This window comes from Adiantum capillus-veneris, chromosome 27, assembly GCF_014529385.1.
Source record: "Adiantum capillus-veneris isolate H3 chromosome 27, ASM1452938v2, whole genome shotgun sequence".
NCBI lineage: Eukaryota > Viridiplantae > Streptophyta > Polypodiopsida > Polypodiales > Pteridaceae > Adiantum > Adiantum capillus-veneris.
Genome location: NC_140957.1, coordinates 57,046,458 through 57,069,667, shown reverse-complemented (window position 1 = coordinate 57,069,667; position 23,210 = coordinate 57,046,458). Strand labels below are relative to the sequence as shown.

General features: G+C 46.1%; 2 protein-coding genes across 3 annotated transcripts in view; both read left to right on the top strand.

Moving 5' to 3' along the window:
* Positions 1-23,210, top strand: part of LOC147422029 (phospholipase D delta-like) — a 139,816-nt gene that overhangs the window by 26,104 nt on the left and 90,502 nt on the right. The gene's annotated exons all lie outside the window — the stretch shown is intronic.
* Positions 1,193-7,169, top strand: LOC147422030 (uncharacterized). Its single transcript, XM_086503198.1, has 3 exons — positions 1,193-6,271; positions 6,374-6,535; positions 6,619-7,169. The coding sequence occupies exons 1-3, from the start codon at positions 5,969-5,971 to the stop codon at positions 6,895-6,897; spliced, it is 744 nt and encodes a 247-aa protein (XP_086359324.1). The 5' UTR covers positions 1,193-5,968; the 3' UTR covers positions 6,898-7,169.

Here is a 23,210-nt window from a genome sequence, read left to right as displayed (position 1 = left end):
TCATTCCGGAGGTAATGACGCCAACACATTTTCAGGTCCCAAAATAGCAGTTCCCTAAATTTTAGGAGATGCTACCATTGTATCTTTCTAGGTCATCCGACCCTCTTTGTACACTGCGGCCACATCCATAACTGAAATGTAGCCTCTGTAGCAAAGGATTCCACTTTGGCTAGTCAATGACCCCACTTGGCTAACCATAGTCTTTGTCCAACCTTAGTGCTCTCTTGCCCTCAGGCCTGGACTCCCTCTGGACAGTTCCACACTAGTTATGCAATGCAGGGCAGTTAGATTTCCCGAGGGGTGTTTCCAAAAAGTGAAAGTAAATAGATAATAAGAAAGAAATCAACAAAAAAGGATAGATAGTAGTGACACGCTGGTGACAGGCTGCTCGAACTCCTCTGTCTGTGTGACTGAAAGAAATGTGTAATCTACCACTATCGTTGGATCTCTTTCATCGTGCCCTTCTTCAAGAGGTCCTCTGTGTCTGCGAATCTCCTTTAAGTATAATCCGAGGCATCTTTGATCCTTGTATCTCATGACTCTAGAAAATGCAATATCATCACCATATAATAGCAATGGAATCCACGTCCCTTCAAGCTGAGCACCTCTATCACCCTTTGTTTGTACATAATCTGAAAACTCATCTACATATATCCCAAAGAGAGTCAGAGATAGGGGATATCCCTGCTTCACCCCAATGGTGGGAGTGAACCATGTCGGACATGCCTTGAGTAGTGCGTATCCGCCCTACCACTGTCCTGTATAAAGCTAAGATCCCCCAAATCAACAATGTGGGCATCCCCTTGTCCTACAATCTACGTATGAGTTTGGCTTGTGGCACTATATCAAAGGCTTTGCAGAAATCCACAAAGCTACAGTAAATCCTCCTACCATGTCGTCTACCCTCCTCCGTAATGGCTCTGAGTGTCAAAATCTGGTGTGTGTGTGTGTATGTATATATATATATATATATATATATACATGTGTGTGTGTGTGTGTGTGTGTGTGTGTGTGTGTGTGTGTGTGTGTATATATATATATATATATATATATATATATATATATATATATATATATATATATATATATATATATATATATATAGAGAGAGAGAGAGAGAGAGAGAGAGAGAGAGAGAGAGAGAGAGTGAAAAATTTGAAATGATCTATTAACTTCTTCAAAAGTCCAAAGTGACCTATGAGACAAAAGCGTTTACAAATGGTGAATTTGATACAATGTGTGTGTAAAAGACTGAAAACTGAAAATTGATACACTGAAACTGAACTAAGCTAAAGTGAACTGGAACGAATTGAAATGGGATGAAATGAAATGAAAGGCTGAGATATTGGAATCAAGATCCTATCCTATGATATTTAACATCGGTCTTTGGCGAAGCTCATCAATGTCCTCCTCAGTGAGTACTCTGACTGGGCGTCTCCCATGTCGTGCCAGAACAGTCCGGACCCTCTAATGCAGCTTCCACCAATGTCTCGATAACCTTTGTAGGAGAGAGAAATGTTAGAAATGAAATGTTATATTAACGTCTTCAAAAGACCAGAGTGACCTATGAAACCAGAAAGTTACAATGTGGTGGATTTGATACAAAGTCAGAGTAATAAAAATGACAATAAAATACTATGGAATCTTAAACTGCTAGGTGTGAGCTAAGCAGCTAGGTGGGTTAGCTAAATCACAAAAGATCCAGCATCGATTGCTGGCGGATCTCATCAATCTCCTCCATGGTCAATAGCTTGACCAGGCGTCGTGCATGTCGGGCCAAAGTGATCCGAATCCTCTGATGTAGCCTCCGTCGATGCTGTGTAGTCCTCCACAATCGTTGGCGTCTGGATCTCCCTAACTCGGTCGCTCGGTCGATCAGTGTGCCTCTGGTGTGAGGCGACGAGCTCTCCTGTGGTAGTAGCTCCTCCGGGTGTCTAGTGTCTGCTCTAAAGAAGTCTGTGATCCGTCTGTGAGACTGGCTAGCCTCTCCCCTCATTAGGCTCTCTCTGTGTCTGCGTAGCTCGAGCAAAAACAGACCCAAGCATCTCTGATCCTCGTACCGCATGACTCTGGCCTGTGCTGGCTGTATCCATGTCCTCATGGTGTCTAGCTGAGTCAAGTCCTGGCGGATGAGCTTGGTGATCTCGGCCTGTGTAAGAGTCAGAGAGGGTGCATCCAGTGAGTATTGAAAGGGGGGCAATCTGTCTATGCTGAACCCATGCGCCTGAAACCATGCGCCTGAAACCATGATGTCATCTCCCCATACCAGCTGTATCTCCCTGCATGGCTAACTGTCGAGAGGACTCAAGTGCAAGGCGGGCATATCTGCTTTGGGAAGTTCCCACATGCGGTGTATGAAGGAGACAGATCTGGTGAGCGCCTCCACCACTAGTGGGGGGGTAGCTAGCTTTGCCCGGATAATGGCACGTGGTACTGAAGCCTTGGCTCTAATGAGCCGCGGCCCACGAGATCATAGAGACTAGTGGCTTCTCCATGTCCCCCCATCCATCAATGCGACTTGTCCTCTTGTGATGGTCCAATGAAGGTCCCCAAATCTTAGCTCCATAGAGCAATGCAGAAGCCACCAAAGTGTCAAAGAGCCAGAGCTTCATCTGAGGCTCCTGAAACTGAACATGTGAACACATCCTCTCCAATCTACCCAATGCTGCATGGGCTCTGGTCAGTCTAGTCTGCTGCTCTCCTCAATGAAAATGCTGGTCCACTGAAAACCACTTCAAGGTAAGTGTAAGCATCTGTATACTCCACTGTCTCCTGGCCGTATGTGAATGCAGGCGTTGACCTCTTGATCCACTGTGGGGTGGTATTAAATACCATGACCTTGGTTTTACGAAGGTTGACAGACAAACCACTTTCATGGGTGAACCTATGCAAAGCATCCAAGTGACGTTGCATCCGACTTGAGAGTCGGAGATCAACACAATATCATCAGCATATAACAATAGTGGAATCCATGTCCCTGCCAGCTATGCACCTCTATCACCATCTCTCTCAATGTAGTCAAAAACCTCATCCACATACATACCAAATAGAGTAGGAGAGAGCGGGCAACTCTGTTTCACCCTAACAGTGGAGTGAACCGCTGTAGATAGGCCCTCTGAGGTGCGTACATGCCCCACTATTGACCTGTATAATGCCATGACCCTTCAAATGAGCTCTGTGGGTACTCCTGTCTCCTGTAATCTGCGCATCGATCTAGCTCTGGGTACTGTGTCAAATGCTTTGCGGAAGTCCACAAAGCTACGATAGATCCGTCTCCCATGTGATCTGCCCTCCTCAATGATGGCTGTGAGTGTCAAGATATGGTCAAGAGTAGAAAAACGTCTCTTGAACCGTGCCTGCCCGGCTGCACTATCCTCTCTCTCTCGCTGCTCATCTGCTCAGCTGCTGCTCAAGAATGGATGCGTACAACCGTGCCAATGTGTGTCCGATCATGATAGTGCGATAATTCCTAGGCTCCATAGGGTCTCTTGACTTGAAGATAGGTACAATAGTAGATAGGCTCCAAGTATCAGGCAAGCCCTCACACATGGCACGGTTAAACATAGCTGCTAGAAGCTTTGCTAGTAGACCTTTGGCATGCATGAAGTGCTCAGCCACTAAGCCATCATGATCATATGCTCTCCCAATCCTCATCTTGTCAATGGCCTTCCTCACCATCACAACGGTGAAAAAAGCATATGTGTGGGGGCATGGATCGGCGGGGTCGGGAAGGGGCGGCTGTCCAGAGAGAGAGAGAGAGAGATATGAAATGTTATATTAACGTCTTCAAAAGGCCAAAGTGACCTATGAGACCAGAAAGTTACAATGTGGTGGATTTGATACAAAGTCAGAGTAACAAGATGACAAAATGACAAAATAAAATATTATGGAATCCTAGATTGCTGGGTGTGGACTAAGCAGCTAAAACAGCTAGCTGGGATAGCAAGGTAGGATCTGTACTATACCCACAAAAAAAAAAAAAAAAAAAATCCCCTTCGCGTTTTCGGATTTAATTTCGCCTCTGTTTTGGGGGTTTGGCCACCTGGTTATTGAGACAGAGTGAGTTTGGGCGCCTGTTTATTGCAAACTATTGACTACAGAGTACTACAGAGAGAATTTGGGCGCCTGTTTATTGCAGACAGAGCTCTGCAAACTCACCTGCAGAGCAACCTTGTGCGCGGTAAAGGTAAGTGCTCGTCCTCGCGAGTCTCTCCCGTCTCCCTCGCGCATACCTTGTGTGTTTCTCGCGATAGCATCAATGTTTTTGTTCACCAATCTGTAGGTACACCATGCCTCGCAAACCCAACCCAGTCTGGAGCGCACACACCACTGTCATTGCGGTGGTAAATACAGGAGGGCAAGCAGGATCAGGAACACGTACTTGGGTCTGCAAATATTGTGGAAAACAAAAGACAAGTACGGTCCTCCAGCGATAAAGGATGCTTTGAGGTTGGAGCACTTCCCGGGAGGGGGTCTTTCCTCGTCCAAGGGTAAGAAAGCAAATCAGGCAACACAGGATGCCTTGCAGGATGCATTGTTTATAGATTTGTCAGATACAGGGACACAGCAAGAAAAGGACACTAGCAGGAAACGGGCTCGTTGTTCTCAAGATGTAGATGAGGATACAGATCAAGAGACACGCGTGTATACACAGTCTACTTTGCCTTCACGTGTCCATGCACAGTCTTGGGTAAAAGAGCGGCAAAAGATTGCAGAGACAGAGATTGCTCGCACTCTCATAGAGTGCAACATTGCATTTAATGTATTGCGGACAAAGCAATGGAAGCGAATGGTTTGAGCCATTGCACAAGTTGGTGCCACAGATTCTTGGAGTGGCTTGGATTATCAAAAGATACGCACATCCATGTTAGATGAGCAGCGAGAGATCATTGACAGAGCATTGGTCCCAGTGAAAGCTGGGTGGCAGCAGTTTGGTTGTACCATCATCTCTGACGGGTGGAGTGATATTCGCAGACGCCACATTATCAACATTCTTGTTTCCTCTTGCCTTGGTACATACTTCCTACGTGCCGTGGACGCGGGCAAGGGTGGTGAGCGCATTGATGCGGAGTTCATTTTTGGGCACATTCGGACGGCCATCAAGGAGGTCGGGAAGGATAATGTGGTGCAGTTATTCCACAATCCATGGCTCTCTCTCACTTCGTATACGCTATCTCTAATCAGTCTTCACTCTTTTGCTTTTTACTATTTAGTAGTTGTATCTTGTAAGTAATAAGCCACCTTGTTCGTATGGTTTTGCACGTTGTCACGGACAATGCGTCTAACTGCAAGTCTATGGGGGAGATGGTTGAGGCGGAGTTCCCTCACATAGTTTGGACTCCATGTGTTGCACATTGCCTCGACTTGCTCATGGAGGATATTGGCAAGCTGTCTTGGGTACAGCCTATTGTTTCTGATGCGGCGAAGATGAGTACTTTCTTCCGCAAAAAACATCAGGCACTTGCTATATTCAGGAGTCACAGTACACTAGACATGGTGCGTCCCTCGAGGACTAGGTTTGCATACATGTACCTAGTACTTCAGAGGCTTTACAGATTGAGGGATCCATTGTTGTAGACAGTCATGGACCCTAAGTGGCGATTGATGCACCATTCACAGACTGAGCCTACCAAGTACATACAGAGGAAAGTTCTGGATGAGAGCTTTTGGGCAGAGGTGCACTCCTTGGCAGTGGCTCTCCAGCCTCTCTACGTTCTCTTGCGTGTGACAGACATGGAGGGATCCACTCTTGGCCTTGTGTATCATCCGTTATGCAGATGAAGCAACACATAGCAGCATGTGCCTCCTTGACATCAGAGCGGTAAGTCTTCGTGTCATGTATCATATTTTGGCTCAGCCTTGATCTTTGGAACAAGTATTTGTTTTAAATCTTAACTCTGAAGTATTGTCACTTGTGAGTTGCAGGCGGGATGACATTCTTGCCATTGTGGAGACCTGATGGATATATATGCGTCGTCCCATTCATGGGATGGCTGCTATACTCCATCCTCTCTACAAGATTCCAGAGCTTTTTACAGAGAGTAGTTTGCTTACATTGCGATCAGGGTATATGGACATTATGTTCACTGAAGATGAGCAACTGCAGATCGACAATGAGATGAGCAGCTACATGAACAATTTGGGACCGTCTTTCTTGAGGAGTGTGTCCTTGAGACGGGAAGCTACCAAGCTTCCACTCAGTTGGTGGCAAAACTATGGAAGAGCCGGTCATCCAAATTTGGCCACACTTGCACTACGCATTCTCTCACAGGTATTATAATCTCTTGGATGTTTTCGTGGTTTTCAATGCTCATTTGGCAATGTTCATATGTTGAATGTTCCCATTTCTCGTGTGAATGTCCATTGTCCATAGGATTGCCTAGCTGGCGCTTGTGAGCGCAATTGGAGCGCGTACTCTCTTGTGCACACGAAGATTCGAAACCGCTTGAGCACTACGCAATTGGAGAAGTTGGTCTACTGCCAAGCGAACATGAAGCTCGTGCGTAGCTTTCATGCTTTGGGGTCACCCAAGCAGGTAAGTTTTAAAAGATTAATGTTACTTGGTTAGTAGACTCTCAACTTGTGAGTTGACGCTTGGCTACTTGTACTTCTGAGCAGGTAGATCCGACTGAAATCAAGATGGTTCCTGTCACAAGGCGGGCACCACGTGCCAATAGAAAAGAACAGACTGAACAGACTTTTAGCACTTCAATAACAACTGAACTGAGAGAGAGAGAGAGAGAGACAACACGCGACACGGAGTGGCGGAATTCCACCCCAGAGAGTATTGGCCCCAAACCTTGGCGCCCCTTTCGGTATTTCTTTATATTGCATCATCAAAGTACAAGCCGGTATTCCAGACTCTGCACCTTCTCCAGGAAGCATGCCAGAGAATGAGCCCTAGCCTCATATTTAAAGGCCCTTGGCCTGAAAAGCAGTTATAGTAAAAAGCCTTTAAAACTCAAAAGCTTATGGTTCAAAAGCAAAGCCAAAAACTGCCAGCGTAAATCACGGAAATCCGTAAAGCCTGCCATGTCATCAGACAACGCAAAACGCAGAAATCTGTCCTTAGGGTTAGGGTTAGGGTTTCTGCAGTTTCAGGGTTTTTGGCAGCAGAATTAGGGTTTGCAGGTTTTAGGGTTAGGGTTTCCAGAATTAGGGTTTCAGCAGTTAGGGTTTCTGGCAGAAATTAGGGTTTGCAGGTTTTAGGGTTAGGGTTTCCAGAATTAGGGTTTCAGCAATTAGGGTTTTCAGAATTAGGGTTTCTGGCAGAAATTAGGGTTAGGGTTTTCTGCACTCGGGCAACCACGTCCTCACTCTGTGACACTTCTTCTGCTGCTTGTTCTTCTTAGGGTTTAGGCCCCTCGGCCGGCATCTGTAAGTTGGCTCCATTCTTTAGGCTTCGACACGTCAGCAATTTGTTACATCTCCCCTTCTTGAAAGAGAGTAATCGTCCGTGATTACAGCATATCTGCAAAACAACTCAAGTTAGCTCAAAATTTCCGAGGGACAATCAGTTTGCTCTTTTTATTAAGGAGTTAGCTTCTCCTTTCTGCTCTTTTGATCAAGGAGTTAGCTGCTCCTATCGGCTGTTTTGATCAAGGAGTTAGCTTCTCCTTTCGTCCAGATCGGAACTCTTGATATTCCGGCGTAGTAAAATTAGCCATCACACCCAGACCGTACTGATCTTCCACGGGTGTCTTGATGCACTAAAATTACATACCCAGGCAATCTCATCCAATTAGGAATATTCAGTGGTTGGCACATCACAATGCAACACAAATGCTCACATATGCATGTTACAAGACATAGAAACATAAAGCCGCCGATGAACACTCCTCCCGCATAACCTAACAAGGTCCGGGCCGGGAGATATTCAACGACTCCCTCATCACTCCTCCCGCATAACCTAAAAAGGTCCGGGCCGGGAGATATAGAGGCCTTTTACAACCAAACGCCCCCCAGACCGCAGCCTGCGTCGTTTGGAGGTGCTGAGAGTAACCACTGCTCAGACTTCTTAATACTCCTCCCGCATAACCATTTAGGTTCGGGCCGGGAGTCACACCAACAATTATTTTACAAGCATACAACCAAACGCTCCCCAGGCATCGGCCTGCGTCGTTCGGAGGTTTTCAAACATACAACGAAACGCTCCCCAGGCATCGGCCTGCGTCGTTCCGAGGTTCAAACAATACCAAAACAGTATTTCTCACTTCTCCACCCAGGAGTAAAATCACCAATCATTGAAACCAGTATCAAACCAGAGTCAAACAATTCAAATCGGCACCAAAACAGGTTCAAAACAGATACCATCCATTTCAAACAAATTCCAAACAGGATCACCAAACAAGCTCAAACAGAACTAAAACTTAAAAAGCAATCTCGACATCAATCGAGCTCGAAAAGTCGACTGACTTTCCATCCTGAAACCTGCACCAAAAATTAGGGTTAGGTTTCTTCCATAAGGTCGTAGCCAAGCACAGCATGGTCCATCAACTCTTGGACAAACTGTGTTTCTTTGGCGGCGATGGTAGTCCCAAGATAGCAATCGCACTCGGTCTCCAAGTTCATCTGCTCGTGAAGAGACATCTACTAGGAGATGTCGAGAAACTTCAAGTTATAATCTGCTAGGGTTGCCATGGCAAGCACCCACTCTGCCAGAAGTTGCACTCCGAAGGAAGATGTCAGAAGCCATATAACTTCGGGCAAAAAAATTCTTGAAAGCTTGCCAAGTACTTGGAGTATGCTGCTTGGTAGCTGTAGACATCAATGTCTGCATGGCACTACGTCTGAGAAAAACAGTGACTTGAAACAAATCTGGATCCTTCTCTTGCAAGTGATCTTAATTGGCTTATGCCCTGTAAGACACTGCGGTGAAGACGAGAGCGCACCCGATGCGCGATGAAGTAAGGGTGGGAGTGGCTGATATCTCAAATATAATTCAATTCCAATAGCTCTGTCTGCTCTTTTGTAGGACCGGTATGCTTTCAGGAAAGCACACGGCTGATGCTCTGATACCACTGTCACAAGGCGGGTACCACGTGCCAATAGAAAAGAACAGACTGAACAGACTTTTAGCACTTCAATAACAACTGAACTAAGAGAGAGAGAGAGAGAGAGAGAGAGAGAGAGAGAGAGAGAGAGAGAGAGAGAGAGAGAGAGAGAGAGAGAGAGAGAGAGAGACGACACGCGACACGGAGTGGCGGAATTCCACCCTAGAGAGTATTGGCCCCAAACCTTGGCGCCCCTTTCGGTATTTCTTTATATTGCATCATCAAAGTACAAGCCGGTACTCTAGACTCTGCACCTTCTCCAGGAAGCATGCTAGAGAATGAGCCCTAGCCTCATATTTAAAGGCCCTTGGCCTGAAAAGCAGTTATAGTAAAAAGCCTTTAAAACTCAAAAGCTTCTGGTTCAAAAGCAAAGCCAAAAACTGCCAGCGTAAATCACGGAAATCTGTACAGCCTGCCACGTCATCAGACAACGCAAAACGCAGAAATCTGTCCTTAGGGTTAGGGTTAGGGTTTCTGCAGTTTTAGGGTTTTTGGCAGCAGAATTAGGATTTGCAGGTTTTAGGGTTAGGGTTTTCAGAATTAGGGTTTCAGCAGTTAGGGTTTCTGGCAGAAATTAGGGTTTGCAGGTTTTAGGGTTAGGGTTTCCAGAATTAGGGTTTCTGGCAGAAATTAGGGTTAGGGTTTTCTGCACTCGGGCAACCACGTCCTCACTCTGTGACACTTCTTTTGCTGCTTGTTCTTCTTAGGGTTTAGGCCCCTCGGCCGGCATCTGTAAGTTGGCTCCATTCTTTAGGCTTCGACACGTCAGCAGTTTGTTACAGTTCCAGACCCTACTGCGGAGGAGATGCAGTGTCGGATCAGAGATATGAGCAGGAGGAGATCCTACGAGAGCTCCATAGAGAGCTTGAGAGTGTGGATCGGCGGGTCACTCGGTCCCGAGCACGATCTCACAACATCCCTCATCGCCTAGAGACTGGAGATCCAGAGAGAGCACGACAGGAGAGCATTCGGTGAGGGAAGCTGCCTGTGCGTAGTAGCCGTGTTCGAGCAAATGAGGTAGTGCGTCTCATTCAGACTCAGAGGAGGACGACCCACTTGAGCTGGAGCCGGGTGCTTGAGGAGATCCCACCACTACTGAGCGAGAGTTTGATGAGGAGGGCAATGTCTTGACATATGGAAACATGGACTCCTCATCTTCAGAGTCTGATGTGGATTTTTGATTCTCATTCAGTTAGTAGTATGTACTTTGCAGCAGTGCAACTGCTAGCATGCTTCGTAGTTTTGTCGAGTCGGGACTTGTGGCTTTCTTTGTGGATTATGGTTTATTAGATGTCATTTTTTTTGTATGGATTCTATCATGATTCATCTTGGTATTTTGATGAGATTACGGTCTACCATCTATGATTCTGTGTCATTTCAGTACTTTATGAATTGTATTGCCTCTCAAGTTTCAAGTCTCGTTTGTCGAATACTATACAGTGTGCAAATCATGATGAATATGAAGTTCTCTGTAGTTTGAAGTTCGAAGTTTGTTGAAGTATATTTGAGAGAGAACTGAAGCTTTGAATTGTATTTGTTTGTGAATATTGAATGTCGAGAAAGTGGTCATGACTCGCCTTGGATTGTCTATTTATGACAGCCTTGGATAGTAGAACAGTGAGCTAATATCCTAGCAGTGATACTTATGAATTTATTATCAAGTACGGACCGTATTGTAGGTTTTTGACGTTTTCGAAAAAAACCTTACGAATTTTACGTACCTTACCACTCAATCCATTCGGTACTACGTATAGTACGTACCGAACACGTACCGTACCTTACGTACCTTTCCACCTTGTGGGATAGGTAGATCATAGGAGATCCAGCATGGCCGTTGGCGGATCTCATCAATCTCCTCCATGGTCAGTAGTCTGACCGGGCGTTGTGCATGTCGAGCCAAAGTGACCTGGATCCTTTGATGCAGCCTCTGTCGATGTTGTGTAGTCCTCCGCAGTCGTGGGCGTCTGGATCTCCCCAGCTCAGTCGCTCGTTCGATCAGTATGCCTCTGGTGTAAAGCGACGAGCTCTGCTGGGGTAGTAACTCCTCTTGGTGTCTAGTGGCAGCTCTAAAGAAGTCTGTGATCTGTCTCTGAGATTGGCTAATCTTTCCTCTCATCAAGCTCTCTGTGTGTCTGCGCAGCTCGAGCAAAAACAAACCCAGGCATCTCTGATCCTCATACCGCATGACTCTAGAGAATGGTCCAAAGCCCTCTCTGAACAAGCAATGGAAGCGGCCTCGTATCTCGTAGTAGATGGGGCAGTGGCATGTGTAGTGCAACTTTGTCTCAGGCTCGATGTCACACAGGGGGCTTGTCCTGGCCTCTGCTGGTACTCCGCTGTATCTCCCAGTCTCGATCCGCACAGCTGGTGTGAAGATGTGCGTATCTGGCCAATAGCACATCGTACCCCATGGGACAGGTGAGTGTCCATGTATGTGGGCCTCGTCACAAAACCATCCTCCGTAAGCTGGAGGAGATGCTCTTTGTAGAAAGCCATCTTCGTGCCTAGCTCTTGTACTGGTTGTATCCATGTCCTCTTGGTGTCTAGCTGGGTCAAGTCCTGGTGAATGAGCCTGGTGATCTCGGACTGTGTAAGAGTCAGAGAAGGCGCATCCAGTGAGTACTGGAAAGGAGGCAATTTGTCTATGCTGAACCCATGCGCCTGAAACCATGACGTCATCTCCCCATACCAGCATTTTGTATCTCCCTGCACGGCTAACTGTCGAGAGGACTCAAGTGCAAGGCGTGCATATCTGTCTCTGGGAGTTCCCACATGCGGTGTATGAAGGAGAACGATCTTGTGAGTGCCTCAACCACCAGTGGGGAGGCATCTAGCTCTGCTCGTATAATAGCACGTGGTACTGAAGTCTTGGCCCTAATGAGCCGCGAGATCATAGAGACCAGAGGCTTCTCCATGTCCCCCCATCCATCACTTCGGCCTGTCCTCCCGTGATGGTCGAGTGAAGGTCCCCAAATCTCAGCTCCATAGAGCAATACAGAAGCCACCAAAGTGTGAAAGAGCCAGAGCTTCGTCCGAGGCTCCTGAAACTGGACCTGTGAACACATCCTTTCCAATTTACCACTGCTGCATGGGCTCTGGTCAATCGAGTCTCTGCTGCCCTCCTCAGTGAAAATGCTGGCCCACTGAAAACCACTCCAAGGTAAGTGTAAGCATCTGTATACTCCACTTCTCCTGTCCGTATGTGAAAGCGGGCGCTGACCTCCTGATCCACTGTGGGGTGGTATTAAATACCATGACCTTGGTTTTACCAATGTTGACGGACAAACCACTTTCTTGGGCAAACCTATGCAAAGCATCCAGGTGACGTTGCATCCCCTCCGGAGAGTCAGAGATCAAAACAATATCATCAGTATATAACAATAGTGGAATCCATGTCCCCGCCAATTGTGCACCTCTATCTCCATCTCTCTCAATGTAGTCAGAAACCTCATCTACATACATACATACCAAATAGAGTAGGAGAGAGCGGGCAGCCCTGCTTCACCCCAACAATGGAGTAAACCGGTGTGGATAGACCCTCTGGGGTGCGTACATGCCCCACTATTGACCTGTATAATGCCATGACCCCCCAAATGAGCTCTGTGGGTACTCCCATCTACTGTAATCTGCGCATCAATCTTGCTTTGGGCACTGTGTCAAATGCTTTACGGAAATCCACAAAGCTGCAATAGATCCGTCTCCCACGCGATCTACCCTCCTCAATGATGGCTCTGAGTGTCAAGATATGGTCAAGAGTAGAAAAACCCCTCCTATAACCTACCTGCCCAGCTGCGCGCATCCCCTCCCTCTCTGCCCATCTACTCAGCTGTTGCTCAAGAATAGATGCGTTCAACCGTGCCAGTGTGTGTCCAATCATGATGGTGCGATAGTTCCAGGCTCCATAGGGTCTCCCGACTTGAAGATAGGTACAATAGTAGATAGGTTCTAGGTATCAGGCAGGCCCTCACACAGTGGCACCGTAAACATAACTGCTAGAAGCTCTGCTAGTAAATCTCTAGCATGCATGAAATGCTCAACCACTAAGCCATCATGATCATATGCTCTCCTAGTCTTCATCCTGTCAATGGCCTTCCTCACCATCTCAGCGGTGAAAAAAACACATGTGTGCGGGCATGGATCGGGGGGGTCGGGAAGGGGGGGCTGCTCAGGAACTATGTACAAAGATGATGCATACTAGCCCCAGGCCTCTGGGGAAGTGATGACGGGGGGGGGGGGGGGGGAGTGTTCATGAAAGAGCCTCCACGCCTCACGTGAGTTGTGACTCAAGAATAGCTGGTATAGATCCTGCTCTAGGCGAGCTAGGAATGCCCTCTTCTTCCGCCACACTAGGCGATGGAAGTCAATCTGTGACTGCCTATGAGTGATGTTCCCCAAAAGCACCTCCCTCTAAAGTCTAGTTCTAGTGTCCCGGCATTCCTCATCATACCAACTGTTTGGGGCATGCTCCCTGAACGGCATCTCTGCTCAGGCTGGGTATGTGGGTATGCCTCTGCTGCTGCATCATGTAGTGTCTGTGTCAGTATAGTAGTAAGCTCCTCCAGAGGTCGCCCTGGTTCCTTTGTGCACAGGCGTCTGTAGATCCCATCTATGTATACAAAGTCCGTCTCCCGCGTGAAGGTGTAGTGAGTAGGGGGTGCTGCCCGTAGCCTGTGTGCTACACTAAACTGAAAAGAAATGGTCAGCGATATAAGAGCATGATCCACTGCCACACCAACAAGTCTGGGTCCAACCGTGAGGTCTTGAATACTAGAGATGAGGCTTGGTTGTGCCATGACATAGTCCTCTGTGTTGGCTCCATGTCTGTGTGGGAAGCATGTGAAACCTTCCGAAGCAGGAAACCTCTGTAGGCCATTCAAGATGGCCAGTCCATTTGCGGTGCCCATTTCTATCAGGTGTCGTCCATACTCAGTATATTCCGCATCGTGTGATAGTCTGGACAGGCCCGTCTCTACCGCATCTAGCTCTCTCATCATCTCCTCTGAAGTATCATAAAGCACTGTCTGGTGATGGGCAGTCCCAGCATTGAAGTCCCCTAGAATGATAATGTCGCCATCTCTAGAGAACTCCCATATGTCATCATCCAAAATAGAAAAGGGGGACGGTCCTCTGGGTGATGCATAGCCCGACGTACTCGGGGAAAAGTGTCACAAAGTGATGACGTGGTGGACAACAGAAACCCTAATTTCTGCCAGAAACCCTAAAATTCCTGCAAACCCTAATTTCTGGAAATCGCGGAGGCTGAAAGTTATTTATTTATTTATTTATTTTTGGAAAATGATGAGCGACGCAAATTTCGCTTTTTCTCTACTTAAATGAGAAAGAGAGAGAGAATGCTTTTGCTTTCATGTTTTGACTCTCTGTGAGAGAGAGAGAGCAATTGCTTTTGATTTGAAGCTTTTGGGGCTCTGCTTTTGGGCATCCCTTGTAACCTTTAAATTAGTGGTGAGGGCCTCACTTCTCAGAGCATCTGGACGCAGAGTCTGAGAGTGAAACCCTACCGCTCTCTTGTACTTTGATGATTGATTAATATAAAAAGAAATACCGAAAGGGGCGCCAGTCTTTGGGGCCAATATCTCTAGGCACAGGACTCCGCCGGGCCAGTGCAAATCTATTGTGATCTGTGAATTGTTTTGAAGTGGTTATTTGGTGCTGTCGCGGTTGATTCTTGACTTGGAGTGTCCAAGTCTGTTACAGTGGTATCAGAGCACGGCCGATTTCTCTTTTACGGGAAATCCGATCCCCGAATTTTTTTTTTCCGCGGCACCTATGGCTTCAGGCAACGATCAGTCGACTCCTTCTGCATCTGGAGATGCGGGCTGGGATCACAACGAAGATTCAGGCAAAGAGTGTCACAAAAATATGGAAGCGTAAACTGACGTTTAATTGCACTTCAAATACTCAAGAGAATTAGAGGGAGAGAGAAAACTTGACACTCCATTGGGGACCAGAAGATGGGCTGGTCCCCCTCCATAAAGAGAATATCTTTATTACTAAGGGAGAATCTTTACAAGCACAGGAACGGGGCATACGCCCGTCCTCTATTCTTTCTTCTGTTCTGTTCTGACTACTGACTGAGAAAGTGTTTCCACTTTCTTTCTGCTTAGGGGATTTCCCATCTTCTGCGAGACTGGTTGGAAGCTCTCGAAAAGAGAGTCTATCTTCCAAAACAGCTCATCGGAAGCTCTCACAGAGGAGAGCACATGCTTGCTGTAATTTTTTGCACATAACCTGAAATTCTTACCTGTGCACACCCCTATGCCGAAACAGAGGTCTTCTTCGCGATGGAATCGCGCCAAACTTGATGTAGACTTAGGATAAGGAGAGAGAAGAGAATTTCTATGGCTGATCTGCTGAAAACAACCCTAATCGAGGTGATTAGGGGCTGAAAAACAGAGAATTACAGCAGCCGCACTCTGCTAAGAGAGCGTCTACGGCAGCTTCTCGCGATGAAACTTCACCAGAAGATGTCTATGACTGTGAGATCCCTTGTTCTTGACAATGGGAGCACAAGGCTACCACATATGTCGCAAGGGGCTGCTCTCAAGCTTCAATGGAGGGCTCCACCGCGTAGAGCACGCTCACATTAGGGGGGGTAGGTGCACTGCCAGCCCTGAAAATGGGGGAGGGGGGCTCCTAAATAGCCATCAGGGAGAGGGGGCGCTAGGAAGAGAGAGAGGGTGAGAGTGAGAGTGAGAGAGAGTTAGTTTGCATTGGTAAGTGTGCCACTTACTTTAAAAACTTAAAAACCATTCAACTTTTGACTTTAAAAACTTCTAGCTCATTAATTAAAAATATGCAACTAACTAACAAATGCTATCAATGATTCTTTTATGAGAACACCAAAGGTCTGCCGGTGCAATGCCGCACTTGCACTGCACCGCCTTTACCTGTTCACACTTGTCCGGCCGCCTGCCCGGGCACGGACCGTTAAATTTAATTTAACGAAACTTACCCTAAGTCTTTATTAGCTTTATTAGCCTTAGGGTCACTGTTCTAAGGACCCCATCTCATTCATGTGCTTGTACTGATGCGCTTATTTTTCCTGAGCCTAAAATCTGAGGCTATTGCTTACCCCTTTCTGAAGACCCGATTTCCCAATCACTAGGGCTTCAGGGTAATTTCTGCTAAGGTCCCTCTGAGGTGTTCTAGCCCGCATTTAGGCTCACCTGAGGCCTTAGAACTTCTAGGTCTATTCTAGTGTGCACACAACTAATTAGATAATTCTTTTCTCGTAAATAAATTAATTATTTACAAAGTTTGACTTAGTTACATCCCTCTTGGTTCTAAACAGTTGACGTCAACTGTAGAGCGTCAACATAACTGTGCAAGATGTCAGGGTAGTCCTTGAGATCGGACTCAGTCATCCACTTTGCATCTAAAGGAGTGTAATTCTTGAACTTGACTAAATACTTTCGATGTAGACTCCCCGACTTGAGTTGTCTCTCCGAGTCGTGTATTATCTGTTCAGGTTGAAGGATTTCCTCAGTCTCTTCGACTTCTGGAGGATCTTCTTGTACGGGCGCCACTGGAGGAGGTCCAACATAGGGTCGGAGGAGACTGACATGAAAAGCATTGTGGATGCGCCAGTTAGAAGGCAAATCCAATCTGAAAGTCACATCATTGACTTAATTTGTAATTTTGAAAGGGCCGTAAAATCTATGGGAAAGTTTTGACAACTTTCCCTTTGCCGACCCGCTTTTTCAATCTAGCTTTCTCAAACCGACGCAGGACATATTGTCCCTTTTCAAGATTGAGATTCCTTCTGTGCTTGTCTGCTTTTCTCTTCCGTTGCTCTTGAGTACGAAGAATCGCTTGCTTTACTTGTTGATGGGCAATATCAATATTGCGCACAAATTCATCTGCGGCGAAGATGTTTTCTTTGGTCACCATAATAGGAAGTAAGAGTGGCTTCCCATAAATAATTTCGAAAGGGCTTTACCAGTTGAGGAATGTATGGTATTATTATACGCAAACTCAACTATTGGTAAGTACTGTTCCCATTCGGATTGTCGTTCCGAAACATAGCACTTGAGGAGATCTAAAACAGTGGCATTAGCGATTTCGCTTTGACCATTTGTTTGAGGATGATAAGCTGATGAAAAATCAAGCTTAGTTCCCAAGTTTTCGAACAATGCTTGCCAAAATAGACTAGTCATGCGGGGATCTCTATCGCTGACAATAGTCTTTGGCAATCCATGGTGTTTAAAAATCTGAGCTAGAAATATTCTAGCCATGTGATCAGCTTTGATCGTCTTCTTTATTGGAAGAAAATGGGCTTGCTTACTGAATCTGTCTACGATAGTCCAGATTGCATCATTTCCATTCTTGGATCGAGGAAGATTCGTAATAAAATCCATGGCAATACTTTCCCATGGCGTGTTAGGCACAGAGACTGACAATTCTATTGAGGACTCGTCTATAGACAGCTCAGATTCCGATGACGGAAAGTTTTATGCGAACAAGAAGAATTTTTACAAAGCCAACCAGTATGACTTTCTCGAAGATGAAAGCAAGAAAGTCCGAGAGTTTAAGGAAGGTGGCCACTCGATCAAGTTTGATACTTTTCAGGATACTCAGATGCTTCGAAGGCTTTGTCTTTTATACAGAAGTTTGACATCGCTTTCGCGGGAGGACGCTATTCAGAGCACTCCAAGATTCGGAGAGCTGCCTCTTACTTTAAGGGGAATGCTCGTACTTGGTGGTCCACGCTTCTATTAAGCAAGAATGTGCCAGTTACATGGCTGAAATTCAAGAGGCTTTTTATTTATTCTTGGTTGACTCAAGAATATGAACGAGATGTACGAGCTGCTTGGAACCATCTTCGGATGACCAAGAAAGATACAATCAATGCTTATTGGGAAAGATTCTGGAGCTCTTTTCTACCCGCCTCTTCATTCAAGAAGATCTCATTCAGAGAACAGATTGAGCGGTTTACCTTGGGTCTACCTACAGAGATCCGAGATCACTGCTTGGAATAGAAGTCAGCTTCTATTCAGGAGTTGATGAGTCATGCGAAACGGGGCTTTGCCATTCACTCTGGCAGTCTGACCTACCCCACAGATAAGGCCATGACACAACGAGCCGAACAGACTTCTGGGAATGAAAGTAGAAAGAAAAAGAGCAAGCCAGAGAAAAAGGATGCACAACCCAAGCTTACTCCTGAGGAGAGAGCTCGCTTCATCAGAGAGGGAAAGTGCTTTGGATGCGGGGAACATGGACATATCTCCGCGAAGTGCCCTAAAAAAGGCACAGAAAGAACAGAATGATAAAGACGACGACAGGCCTAAGAGTTTGAGAGCAGCTGAGGAATGTGGCAAAAAAGGCCGAGAGAAAAGTAGAACTGGTACCACATGGCGTGGGACTTGCACCGAATCAAATGAATGAAAGTACAAACTTTGCCGCTTTTTTTTGGGGCAAAGTGAAGGATCAGGAAGCTCTTTTGAAGGAGCCAAGGCCAACTTCTTTTCACTTGGAATTGGCGGCTCGATTTGGAACTACGCCCGATAGACTGGCGCCACAGGCGGAGGTAGTTTGACTGGCACCCGGATGGGATGTTGCCATTACACCGAGCATTGGCAAACTTCGTTTGCAATGACAGGGGTGTTCAGGGCACGTGAGTGACGTTCTACTCGGGATCCCTTGGTACCACAAGAACTACGCCGTGGTTGACTACCGGGCCGAGAAAGCGACTTTGATAAATGAAGGGCTTAGCGATTGTACTTGATGAACTTCAGTTTCTTACTCATTCTTTTGGAAGAGAACTAAACGATAGATAAAGGTTGAATATGTTTTGACCTGATCAAAAGAACGCCAAGATTTTTCTCCACACTCATGCCGATTGCTTTTCAGAGGGCCTGAAGATCAAACCATTGATCTGATACCTGGAAGCACGCCACCGAATTGGCCACCTTACCGTGTGAGCCGAGTACAGAATGAAAAGATTATGAACCCAGTGAAAGACCTCTTGGAAAAGAGTCTTGTCCAGCCTAGTACTTCACCGTATTGCTCTCGAGTGTTGTTGGTTTTAAAGAAAGACGGATCTTGGAGAATGTGCATCGATTATAGCACTCTCAACGAAATCACCATCAAGAACAAATTTCTGACTCCTACGATCGATGATATACTCGACAGGTTACAGGGATCCTCGTGCTTTAGCAGGATTGACTTGAAGAGTGGATATCATCATATCAGGATAGCGCGAGGAGATGTCTACAAGACAGCTTTTCGGACGACTTTTGGGTTATTTGAGTTTTTGGTGATGCCTTTTGGCTTAACCAATGCTCCTGCGACATTTAACCGGATGATGGACAGGATTTTTTGAGAGTACAGGCTATTTGTTGGCACTTTCTTTGACGACATCATTGTTTTCTCCGAGAATGAGGCAGAACACAGAGATCATCTGCTTCAAGTCTTTCAGGCATTACAAGATCACAGGTTAGTGATTACTGCAAAGAAAAGTGAATTTTTCCTACCAGAGATACACTTTTTGGGACACAGTGTCAGCCAGCAGGAGTGCAAATGGACCCGGCCAAGATAGAGACTATCCGTGATTGGCCCGATTTGAGGAATGTCCATGAAGTTAGAAGCTTCTTGGGACTGTGTTCGTACTACAGGCGGTTCATACGAAAGTTTGCAGAGGTTGCTTCCCCTTTGCATATCTTGACACAGAAAGGAGTACCTTTTTCGTGGGGACCCACAGAGGTGACTGCCTTTCAGACATTGAAAGAGAAATTGACTACAGGACCAGATTTGACTTTGTCGGACTTGCAGAAGTCATTTGAAGTATTTTGTGATGCTTGTGGTCGTAGTCTGGGTGCGGTCTTGATGCAAGAAGGCCATGTCATTGCTTACGAGAGCCGATTGTTCTCTAGGCCGGAGATGACAGCACAGATATATGAGAAAGAGCTTTTGGCAGTGATCCATGCTCTTACTCAGTGGCGGCAATACCTACTCGGAGCGGATTTTACTGTCTTTACAGACCATCAAAGTTTGCGCTACTACTTGATGAACTTCAGTTTTCTTACTCATTCTTTTGGGAGAACTGAACGATGGATAAAGGTTGAATATGTTTTGACTTGAAGAAAAGAACGCCAAGATTTTTTTTTCTCCACGCTCATGCCGATTGCTTTTGAGAGGGCCTGAAGATCATACCATTGATCTGATATCTGGAAGCACGCCACCGAATCGTGTGAGGCGAGTACAAAATGAAAAGATATGAACCCAGTGAAAGACCTCTTGGAAAAGGGTCTTGTCTAGCCTAGTACTTCACCGTATTGCTCTCCAGTGTTGTTGGTTTTGAAGAAAGACGGATCTTGGAGAATGTGTATCGATTATAGCACTCTCAACGAAATCACCATCAAGAACAAATTTCCGATTCCTAGGATCGATGATATACTCGACAGGTTACAGGGATCCTCGTGCTTTAGCAGGATTGACTTGAAGAGTGGATATCATCAGATCAGGATAGCGCCAGGAGATGTCTACAAGACAGCTTTGCGGACGACTTTTGGGTTATTTGAGTTTTTGGTGATGCCTTTTGGCTTAACCAATGCTCGTGCGACATTTAACCGGATGATGGACAGGATTTTTCGAGAGTACAGGCTATTTGTTGGCACTTTCTTTGACGACATCATTGTTTTCTCCAAGGATGAGGCAGAACACAGAGATCATCTGCTTCAAGTCTTCCAGGCATTACAAGATCACAGGTTAGTGATTACTGCAAAGAAAAGTGAATTTTTCCTACCAGAGATACACTTTTTGGGACACATTGTCAGCCAGCAGGAGCGCAAATGGACCCGGCCAAGATAGAGACTATCCGTGATTGGCCCGATTTGAGGAATGTCCATGAAGTTAGAAGCTTCTTGGGACTGTGTTCGTACTACAGGCGGTTCATACGAAAGTTTGCAGAGGTTGCTTCCCCTTTGCATATCTTGACACAGAAAGGAGTACCTTTCTCGTGGGGACCCACAGAGGTGACTGCCTTTCAGACATTGAAAGAGAAATTGACTACAGGACCAGATTTGACTTTGTCGGACTTGCAGAAGTCATTTGAAGTATTTTGTGATGCTTGTGGTCGTAGTCTGGGTGCGGTCTTGATGCAAGAAGGCCATGTCATTGCTTACGAGAGCCGTTTGTTCTCTAGGCCGGAGATGACAGCGCAGATATATGGGAAAGAGCTTTTGGCGGTTATCCACGCTCTTACTCAGTGGCGGCACTACCTACTCGGAGCGGATTTTACTGTCTTTACAGACCATCAAAGTTTGCGCTACTACTTGATGAACTTCAGTTTTCTTACTCATTCTTTTGGGAGAACTGAACGATGGATAAAGGTTGAATATGTTTTGACCTGAAGAAAAGAACGCCAAGATTTTTTTTTCTCCACGCTCATGCCGATTGCTTTTGAGAGGGCCTGAAGATCATACCATTGATCTGATATCTGGAAGCACGCCACCGAATCGTGTGAGCCGAGTACAGAATGAAAAGATTATGAACCCAGTGAAAGACCTCTTGGAAAAGGGTCTTGTCCAGCCTAGTACTTCACCGTATTGCTCTCCAGTGTTGTTGGTTTTGAAGAAAGACGGATCTTGGAGAATGTGCATCGATTATAGCACTCTCAACGAAATCACCATCAAGAACAAATTTCCGATTCCTAGGATCGATGATATACTCGACAGGTTACAGGGATCCTCGTGCTTTAGCAGGATTGACTTGAAGAGTGGATATCATCAGATCAGGATAGCGCCAAGAGATGTCTACAAGACAGCTTTTCGGACGACTTTTGGGTTATTTGAGTTTTTGGTGATGCCTTTTGGCTTAACCAATGCTCGTGCGACATTTAATCGGATGATGGATAGGATTTTTCGAGAGTACAGGCTATTTGTTGGCACTTTCTTTGACGACATCATTGTTTTCTCCGAGAATGAGGCAGAACACAGAGATCATCTGCTTCAAGTCTTTCAGGCATTACGAGATCACACATTAGTGATTAATGCTACGAAAAGTGAATTTTTCCTACCAGAGATACATTTTTTGGGACACATTGTGTCAACAGCAGGAGTGCAAATGAACCCGGCCAAGATAGAGACTATCCGTGATTGGCCCGATTTGAAGAATGTCCATGAAGTTAGAAGCTTCTTGGGACTGTGTTCGTACTACAGGCGGTTCATACGAAAGTTTGCAGAGGTTGCTTCCCCTTTGCATACCTTGACACAGAAAGCAGTACCTTTTTCGTGGGGACCCACAGAGGTGACTGCCTTTCAGACATTGAAAGAGAAATTCACTACAGGACCAGATTTGACTTTGCTGGACTTGCAGAAGTCATTTGAAGTATTTTGTGATGCTTGTGGTCGTAGTCTGGGTACGGTCTTGATGCAAGAAGGCCATGTCATAGCTTACGAGAGCCGTTTGTTCTCTAGGCCGGAGATGACAGCACAGATCTATGGGAAAGAGCTTTTGGCGGTTATCCACGCTCTTACTCAGTGGCGGCATTACCTACTCGGAGCGGATTTTACTGTCTTTACAGACCATCAGAGTTTGCGCTACTTCTTGTCACAGAAGCAGCTTTCGGAAAAGCAGATGCGGTGGGTGAACATCTTGTCACAGTTCCACTTCCAGATTGTCCATGTGCAGGGACAGAAGAATGTGGTGGCAGATGCTTTGTCTCGAAAACCGTTGGTTCTGGCTATTTCCGCGATACATCATAGGAGCTTCGAGGATATGGTCGATCAGTGTGCCACAGATACAGATTTTGCAGATATTTTCACACGGATACGGGATGGCGAGACAATAGCTGGATACTCCCTTCGGGAAGGCTACTTGATGAAAAAGACTATGTTGTGCGTTACACAGCCGTTGAGGGAAAAGGTTATGACTGATTGCCACTGTCCACCTTTTACGGGTCACCGCGGCATTGCTACCACCATGATAGGGGTAGAGAGAGATTTCTTTTGGCGGAGACTGAAGAAGGATGTGGAAGAGTTTGTGCGCAGTTGCTTGGTATGCCAGAAGGTCAAGTTTGACAGGCATAAGGCACAGGGATTGTTACAGCCTTTACCCATACCCACCCGCCCCTGGGAAAATATTGAAATGGATTTCAATTTTTTTGATCTCCCGAGAATACAGAATGATCACGATGAT

Excerpts from the sequence above, each read along its gene's own strand:
- LOC147422030 (XM_086503198.1), top strand. The coding sequence starts at position 5,969 with ATGCGTCGTCCCATTCATGGGATGGCTGCTATACTCCATCCTCTCTAC. Across the intron at positions 6,272-6,373 it reads CACTACGCATTCTCTCACAG|GATTGCCTAGCTGGCGCTTG; the intron begins GTATTATAATCT and ends CATTGTCCATAG. Across the intron at positions 6,536-6,618 it reads CTTTGGGGTCACCCAAGCAG|GTAGATCCGACTGAAATCAA; the intron begins GTAAGTTTTAAA and ends ACTTCTGAGCAG.